We start from the raw sequence: 9,429 nt of genomic DNA on the forward strand, positions 1-9,429 counted from the left end.
CCCCCCGAACTTAATTTATCTATAATATTCTACCCCTTTTCAGCCTACGTGGCACTATCCTTGAAAAATTTGTCAACATGCACTGGGCCCACAAGATAGTGCCACGTAGGCCAAAAAGGGGTAGAATATTACATATAAAATAAGTTCGGGGGGTAATAGGACCTTAGTAAAGGTTAGGTGTGTCTCTGGGATTTCGGGCATAGGCTGGAGGGGTACTTATGCATTTTCCCTTATTAAAATACAACTCATTGACTTTAGAATTATCTGTCATCTTAATATATCAATTGTTAATTCTGCTGCTTTGTGATAAGTTGGCAGATTATTGGAAGTCTACAAGAGATTAGAAGCAGATCTAGATTTACAATTCCAAGATTATCAAAATATACAATTCAATGACTGCCAATATTTAATTAGAAGCAGAGTTGGAAGGAATCTAGCCAATTTTTATACAAGTAAAATGTTGTAAAGGGATCACAAATAGTTCAGTTAGGACTTTCATAAAACACATTGTAGACATCTTATAAGAACAGTAAAAAGGTGTAAGAACCTGTAGGTGCTGCCAATTTATTCTCGAGAATATTTTTCCCATCATCAATTTGATTTACTTTTTCTCCTTCTGAGGGACAACAATGAAATATATTGTAAAAAGTTGTTGTTTCTGGGGCTGAAATTTGCTTATCTCAATATATGACTGAATTATAACACTTATATGTACGAAGAACAGTGTAATTTTACATAGGGAATTTGGGGAGGGAGAGAGGTTGTTTCCGGTAGAGCTCGACTCATGGTTAATTTGGGAATGGGTAATTTTCACTTGTTTTTTGGAATCGTATTGCGACATCATATTTGGACATGAATTTTTCAACTTTTTTTCAAATTTCACATTTTTTAAGTTCAATATACTCTGCATGTTTATTGTTAGAAAGTTCCAACAGATTGAATTCCAATTGCATAATGTAATTAGTCTTCAAAAAGAGTCACAACTAATTAACTAAAAAAATACATGACAACACCATTTTCATTAGAGGAGCAAATTGAACATGCTCATAGTATACACAACCAAAAACACAATAGTATTTGTTACTACTAGTCCCTCGGTCAAGGGAAAAATTGATGGTGTATGATCTTCAAAAGCCTTCTCCAATAACCTTTAGCTCCCATCTTCCGTAGACTACAACCAGCACGCTAAAACGACACAAGGGGCTCGAGCAAAAAAGTGTGGAGAAAGATCAATGTAGAACTGATACCTACAGTTTTTCCTATACAGAAGCGATGGAGCAATTCACTGTTTTATATGACTTTGATTCTGATGAATCTCCGTCCACTGTTCTACAGTTTTTTTTGTTTTTCTCTTCCTCTCTTGCTTCTTGATTTTCTTTTCCTGTTTCCATGATTGTAATTTTTCACTAGCCAGTGAAAAAGTAAATTTTCCTTCCTTTCCCTTCAAGTTCTCAAGATCTAATGTACAGAGAGTACGTACATAAAACTTTATCAGGAGAAAGAAGTGGATAAGTGTAGAAAAACCATACAAGAAACTGCAGTAAAAGGTCATAGCACGAAACAATTTTGCAGATATAGAATTGGGCTCTGTCAAAATTTTTTTGGTAATTGTTCGGTTGTTGTCAATTTTCTTTCATTCACACAAACAGATTTAGTAATTTTTTTATGCAAATGTCTCTAACACCAGAAATGTCAAATCTTAATCATACATAATATGTTATGACGTGAAAACATAAACATAATATACCAAAACTGTTGCTTTTTGAGAAAAGGAGTTTATGAGATAAAAGGAAAATACTAGTCCCAGATATTCAACAAAACAAACCTATCACTACAAATATTCTTGAACAGTGGTAAGCTATCAGATTCAGAAAGATTTTCTGTGAGAGTAGCTGAAGTAGAATCAATAGAGACCCCGAGAGCTCTGATTAAGCAAATTGATACCTTTTGACATATTTTCATCAGACAGGTTGAAGTAAGAGATTGAAGAAGTAGTTCGGTTGAAAGGCGAACAACAAAAAGACGAATCAAATAGCTAGATCTAGAATTCCAAGATTACTAAAATACAATTCATTGACTTCACAACTCCTTTAAATACCGAAAGTGCTCTCTTTTTAACAAATCTAAATGGATCAAAACAAACTCAGAAGAACTTTTAAGAGAAAATTTCAAGCCTACTCCAAACGTAAAGGGATCATTTTTATCATTTTCTTGACTACCCACATCATGTTATTATGCTGTCAATAAAGTTTAGCAAACAAGATCGTACCTTTACTCAGGCTGAAGTTTAGCTACAGAACCCTTTGTTTGAGAAATAATGCTGAAAAGTGGGAAAGAGAACAAATTGGATCAAAAAGAAGTGTAGTTGAAAGGCCAACAACAGAAAGAGGAATCAAAATATACAATTCATTAATCAATTGTTAATTCTTATGCTTTGAAGTAATTGATTACTTGAAAGGCCACCACAAGCATATAAAGAAGAATAAAATATTTAAATACAACCCATTGGCTTCTCAAGTCTTTTTTTAATCAATTATTTGCATATCTCTTGTATTTGACAATATGTGACCTGTAAAATACTAATCTAATAGAAGCACAGCCAATTATTATACAAGTAAAACTGTTGAAAATGATGAAGATAAAAACAAGTGCTTGTCATTTTATATAAGTTCATTTGAGAATTTCATCAAACACATTGTAGACATTGTCAATTTCCACTACAAAAATTCAATTAGTTGCTTGTTATTTGGATGATTCTGAGATCTGCCAATTAGAAGCAGAGTTGGAAGAAATCTAGCCAATATTTATACAATAAAATGTTGAAAATGACAAGGAAAAAAAAAACAATATCTACTTAAATATTCAGAAATAGTTCATTTGAGACTTTCATCAACAAAATTACAGACATTGTTTAGCATTAACAATTTCCACTACAGACATTCTGTTATAGAATGTATATAGAATTCATTCCTAGTTAAGTACATAGCCATATTTAGATAATAGATTTGTAGGAATCGTCTTTTATTTCTTTCCCAAGTTAGCACCCAATCTATTGTAATTATATATTGCTTACCCATTGAAATAAGACAGTTTCTTCCATCTTGAGATCAAGTCCACGCTCCAACTGGGCCTGACATAATGGCAGGGTTAGAGTGGGTTGGATTGACAACCTACTTATAAGGACTTAGACAATCCTCTCTTCATGAGCTAACAAATATTGTGTAAGAAGGAAGAACTTGTTGTTTTCCGGATTTTTCCCTTTTTTGCACCCCACAATGAAATTCCCAGTGTAATTTTCATTTTTTTCTAGAATTGTATTCCGAAATCGTATTTGGACATAGAATTATTACAATTCTCCTCCGAAATTTAACTTGAATATTCCAAAATTAAAAAAAAAATCCAAATACCTGTTTTCACATTTTCCGCTCCAAATCACTCACAAAAATTCAACATTTTCTCAAATTATATTCAATTTTTTTATTACTGTGGTGTTCGGACCAACTTTCACACTTTGATATGCTGATATTTGAAACTGAGACCAAATGGTTCTCATTTCTCAGTTACTTCATGGACCATTAGGTCCACACTGTTGGGTGCCAAGTTATATTCATGTCCAAACATCACTTGGCCAATTTCCATATACCATTTTTCAACAGTCTTTTTTTTTTCCTTCTAATTTCACATTTTTAATGTTCAAACGCTCACTTATATTCTGCTTGTTTATTTCAAAAAATTCCAACAGATTTGAATTCCATTTGCATAATGTAATTGTAAGGGTCATGGCATACGCTTGATATTTTCTCAAAAGTAAAGACTTGATACACATAAGTCTTCAAAAAGAGTCGGAACTAATTAACTAACAAGTACATTACAACACCATTTTCATCAGAGGAACAAATTTAACATGCTCATAATATTACCCATCCAAAAACATAATAGTATTTGTTACTACTAATCCCTCGGTCAAGGGCGAAATTGGTGGTGTATGAGTTTCAAAAGCCTTCTTCAATAACCTTTATCTCCCATGTTCCATCGACTACAACCAGCATGCTAAAAATACACAAGGGGCTTGAGAAAGAAATTGCAGAGAAAAAGATCAATGTAGAACTGATACCTGCAGTTTTTCCTATACAGAATCCATGGAGCAATTTCTTGTTCTATATGACGTTGATTCTGATGCATCTCCATCAATGGTCCAAACAAAATCAGGCATGTTGAACCTCCATCCTGCCACTGTCCTGTATATGTAGAGTTTCTTGACAGGGAAACTTTCTGGCCTCGTATCCGGATGACCGCTCTCATCTAGCAGCTTACATGTGTCATGACTTACTGAACAAGAAGACAGCCAAATATATCGCATCGTCTCCAGCCTTGCAACATTGACCAACAGAGCCTTTTTGACGAAGGGGCAGTCTCTGGTCTCCACCTTACAAAGGCTTTCAAAACCAGAGAGAATGTCGTGAAGGCCTAGATAACATTCCCCGCAAAAGCTACGGAGAGCATCTCCAGCTTCTTAGCATGGGCCAGGGGCTCCGATGTAATGGAAGACGCGATCCATAAGGAGGCCAGAAAGGGAAAGTCATTGCAAACTTGCAATCCCTTGCAGTGGTGAGTGATGGCCCCAAAACCAGTATCTAGCAGTCCAAGGGTTAGGTAATCAGGAGTTTGAGGCTTGAGCAAACACAAATGAAACCGAATCAAGCTAAACCAGTTCCTTGCAATTGTAACCAAGGGGGCATTTGTCATTTGGCAGCAGAAGTATAGAACCAAGTGGAGCCAGCTTGAGATAGCTCTGTCAAGGATACATTCAGTTCTTGTGCATAAGGAAATACCCTTATTAAGTCCTTACAATAGTTGGCTATCTCCTCAAGACCGATAATCTTGCACCTGTAGTCACATTCAGATGCAAAGATTAAAACTTTTTTCACACAGCAGTACTCATGAAGGTAGATGATTGATAACCATGACAAGTTTTTCTATTTTATTACAAATGCAGTTACTGTATCGAGTCTTGAAACTATCAACACACAAATCTATACAAAAGTTAAGCTGAGATATAGGATAACTTTCATATAGAACAGAGGTTGCGAACCTTTTGTATTCTTTCCCATCATAGCAGAGAGTTCTTGGAATACATATTCACCACAACAGAATAAAAGAATTGTAACCATCTTCTTTACATGTGATCTGCAAATAAAATTAAACCGGTCAAAGTAATTGGAAAAAGAAATACTTCAACTAGCAAATGGATACGTTGATTTGAATTTTGAAAGCTCTATGTCGACACTTTTGTTGGAAAAATTTAGTACTGTTAAACTCTTCAAATATATTTCTCAAATATTTCTACTTAGTATCACAAACAGACAGTTCAGTTGAGTCTTTCATCAAACACATTGTACACATCTTTTAACAAGAATCAGAACAGCAAAAGAATGGAGAAGAACCTGTTCACATATAATGCTACTTAAATAATGGGATATTCTTCCGGCCAACGACTTGAAGCTCGTCTCCTCCCCTCATATCTTCAGCATATTCCTTAATCTTCATAGAGGAATCTTCAAGTTGAGGGCTCTTTACAAGTTTGATAATTTTGAGTGACCAAATATCCCCAAAACTAGGCGGAATCTCCTCAAGCTTACAACATCCCACCAGTTTTAATTTCTCAAGCGCAGGAAAGGATTCCTCTCCAACCTCCCACTTGGAAAGAGTCACTTTGTTCAATGTCAGACATTTGAGATTCTCAAAGGTGTCTTCCTCCCCCGTGTTCCATTCTCCCCCCTGGATGATTGTACGATAAAGGGACAACACTTCAAGGTTGGGCAGTCTCGCTATTGTTGATAGTGTATCAGATGTCAGACGAAAGTCATACAACCGCAATTTTTTCAAACTCAAAGGGAAGTTAAAATTCCATGGCCGGTTTGTGGCTGGAGAGAACCCCCTGGTATATGCAAAACGTACAGTGAGCTCTTCTAGTTCAGTTAGGCAATCCAATTTCGGGAACCAAAATTTATTTATTGAATAATCCCATGATTCAATTATATCAAATCCAAGCACTTGAAGATTGGGAAACCTTTTGAAAATATGTTTTGTATCTTTCGAATAGGAAAGCATGACAGTCTCTAAAAATCCCAAATTCTCTAACTTTGTGTCCTCTGCGATCAGTGTTGATTTATCTGCATCCAAATCAAAGAAAGAAGAATCACTCATGGATATCACTCGCAACTTTACAAGATCCCAAATTCTCGGTAATAGTACCAAGGTTGATCCTTCGTTATACACCGCCAGGAATTCTAGATTCCAGAGGTTTGAGAAAGACAAAGGCAGGGATTTAACTTTTGTCCCAGTTTGTAAGAACCTCAAATTATTCAACATGCAGATTTCATTCAGCAAAGAATCTTTTACCATGATAAAAGAGGGATCCAGGTTCAACACTCTAAGAAGCCTCAAGTGTCTTAGCTGACATATATCAGAAAGACGGTTGTCCAGCTGGTCTCCCTCTATCGACAAAGAATACAGGTGTTTACTAGAATACCTTTTCTTATTTGGATCGAACGGGACAAAATTGTTAAGCCCAAAGAACTCTCTGTTATAATCAATGGTCAACATATGGCATGAAATCTGAAGAATAAGATGGAGCACTTGAACTTATTGAGTCAAAGAACTTTTCCTTTCTTGCTTTTATCAAACAAAAGTCATGTACAAGATCATGAAGTTGGCAAGTCCGGTACTCACCTATCTCATTGAAACAAATTATTAAGCTACTGGAAATTAAGTTATCCAAATAAACCTTCATCTCTGTCTGTTCAACAAGTCCTTCAACATGCCATAAATCTATCAATATAGAGATTTTATGAAAACGTGCAAAGTAAAGAAAGAACGGCTTGAGGTGATGTGATAAATGGTCATAACTTAATTCTATAACCTTCATCACATCCACTTCACCGTTCAAAATAAAGGAACTCAAATTATTTTGAACTTCAAACCACAGAGTCTTTTTCTTTTCCCTCCCAGCAATGACTCCAGCAACCAGATCAGCCACCAAAGGAAGCCCTTTACAATTTTCGGCTATTTCTTTACCAACATCTAATAGGTCATCAGGGCAACTCTCGTTTCCAAATGCCCTTTTCTCTAATAATTCCCAATTTCATCTGGTCTTAGCAATCGAAGGTCAAGAGGATCAGTGTAGAGCTTTCCATGCAAAGCCACTTCCTTTTCTCGAGTTGTCAAAATAATTCTACTTCCTTTCACAACTTCTGGAAAAGGTCTTGGTAACTCATCCCATGTAGTAGTATCCCACACGTCATCTAACACAATCCTTTCACAACTTCTGGAAAAGGTCTTGGTAACTCATCCCATGTAGTAGTATCCCACACGTCATCTAACACAATAAGATACCTCCTTCCATACAAATGTTTCCGTAGCTTATTCTCACTCAATGTTGAATCCAAATCACTAACTTGATAAAAAATTATGCGCAACAACTTCTTCTTGTCATATTTTTGGTCGACTGTGCACCATGCACGAAAGTCGAAATGACAAGAAACTGACTTATCATTGTATACTTTGTATGCCAAAGTGGTTTTACCTGAACCCGGCATACCAGTGATCGAAATGACATCTAAATCTGCCGGTCCACTGGTGAGCTTTCTCATTATCCAGTTTGTCTCCTCCTCAAAACCTACAAATATTTTACCAGTTGTCAATGACTTTCTTTCAACTGGCTTCTTGGGAGAGTTTACAACAACGAGCCCTCTGTTCTTGGGAATTCTCAAGTAAATTGGAGATGTCTTCTTTGATAAGCTTGATCTTCTTTATGGTAACGGGAAGTGAGAAAATAAGATGTAAGAGACAATTATCTCGAACAATAATTGAATCAATGACATCTTTTGCCTCAAATGCCACATTTAAAACTCGTTCCCACAGATCTTTATACAATTCTTCCTCAATATCCACAAAAAAAGATATTATGAATTCCAGATCTACTTTCACTTGCCCAATTTCTTCCTTTATCAAAGCTATTGAATAAGCACTGGAATCTAGCAAATCTTTTAAGTGCCTGAGTAGAAGATGCATGAAGAGCGGTCCATCACTCATCGGGAAGCATTTTTGACATGAGTCTGGAGATTTCAAGTAAACATGCCTGAGATCTCCCTTCAGGAGTTCAATATCTTTTAGCAAGTCTACTGTTGTACGAGTTGTTTCCTTGATACACTCTTTGATCATTGATTTGTCTCCAAAGTCCCAAACAAGAGTTGATACTACCTCTCTGGTAAGTTCTCCAACACGTGCCAAATGATCAAAAAATGTGTCATGATGAATCAAGTCGGTAGGCATGTCAGTAAGAATAATCAACAGGAACTCCATCATGAAGTGAATGTCTCGAGCTCCTGAAATGTTTGGGTTAATTATAGTTACCATGTACTCTTGTAGATGAATCAGATATTCTCTAAGAATGTCTGGAAAGGTTTCCAGGAGCTGTTTAATGAAGCGTCCAACTTCTGCTGAAGTTGAAGATTTCAAATTTGTATAACATATATGCATAAACTCGAATTCAACTGGAACAATCTTTAATAGTAGATAATTTAACATGCTGAGGTGAGCGTTTTCATCAGTCTTATCATTGGAGTCGGAGTCGGAGATTCCAGACTGATCCATATGAAACACCCAAAGAAAGAATCCGACTCTCTCAGCCAAGAGTTGAAACTGAGGTAAGACATATTTTACAATATCTTGATCAATGCAACCATTCACTATCAACCCATTGAAATCTTTCATGTTACCACACATATTCTGAAGCATCACCAGCTGAGTGCTTAATGGAAACATCTGCTCAGCATACTTGGATAGATAATGGAGATTCAGGAGGAGGAAGTCCAACTCCTCCTCAGTCATGGATGTAGAACGAGGACATGAGCTGATACAATCATCGATATTATCCAGGAGGCTACCAAGGACTTGAGGCATGTTGTATTTGTTGTCAACATTAACCAAAATTGATTGAAACACATTTTTAAGCGGCTCTCTTAGTGAAGTCATTACATTTTCAAACTGCTCCAAATCGGAATAAGAAAGCAGGAAGTGTGCACAAATTAGTGCCAGCCTAAATTTCAGCAGTTCAATTACACCGTCTTCAAGAGCTATTTGATTTTCTTCATTCTTTAACCTCTCCATGATATCCACAACATTGACGACGTCCTTGCGAAGAGCAGAAAATGACACCTGCCAAAAGACCAAATGTTGTACTCCTATCAAATTTTCAAAGCCACTCCTATCATATCATCATCGTATAGATTTGAAGGGAATAAAATATGTCATTTGCAATACAAATTTACATGAAATGTTTTGGGACGTTCCTATAACTAGTATTATATAAGAATCTAAGTCAAAAAGTTCGATTACGAAAATACTCCTTATCTATTAATTTATTTT

General features: G+C 36.0%; 1 protein-coding gene across 1 annotated transcript; it reads right to left on the bottom strand.

Annotated features, from left to right (window-relative positions):
* Window positions 1-6,158: 6,158 nt before the first annotated feature.
* On the bottom strand, window positions 6,159-9,171 carry LOC125851559 (uncharacterized). Its single transcript, XM_049531333.1, has 5 exons — window positions 7,740-9,171; window positions 7,586-7,678; window positions 6,923-7,128; window positions 6,256-6,618; window positions 6,159-6,173 (listed from the first exon to the last, which is right to left on the bottom strand). Exons 1-5 carry the CDS (start codon window positions 9,169-9,171, stop codon window positions 6,159-6,161), a joined length of 2,109 nt encoding a protein of 702 aa, XP_049387290.1.
* Between the last annotated feature and the right edge of the window lie 258 nt (window positions 9,172-9,429).

This window comes from Solanum stenotomum, unplaced genomic scaffold (assembly GCF_019186545.1).
Source record: "Solanum stenotomum isolate F172 unplaced genomic scaffold, ASM1918654v1 scaffold27025, whole genome shotgun sequence".
NCBI classification, from domain to species: domain Eukaryota; kingdom Viridiplantae; phylum Streptophyta; class Magnoliopsida; order Solanales; family Solanaceae; genus Solanum; species Solanum stenotomum.

Bases quoted from the DNA above. Each gene is read 5' to 3' on its own strand.
- LOC125851559 (XM_049531333.1), bottom strand. From the start codon at position 9,171: ATGGAGAGGTTAAAGAATGAAGAAAATCAAATAGCTCTTGAAGACGGT. The intron at 7,129-7,585 runs GTAAAACCACTT...GGGAATTATTAG, and splicing joins CACTGGTATGCCGGGTTCAG to AGAAAAGGGCATTTGGAAAC. The intron at 6,619-6,922 runs GTTATAGAATTA...CTTATTCTTCAG, and splicing joins GTGAAGTGGATGTGATGAAG to ATTTCATGCCATATGTTGAC.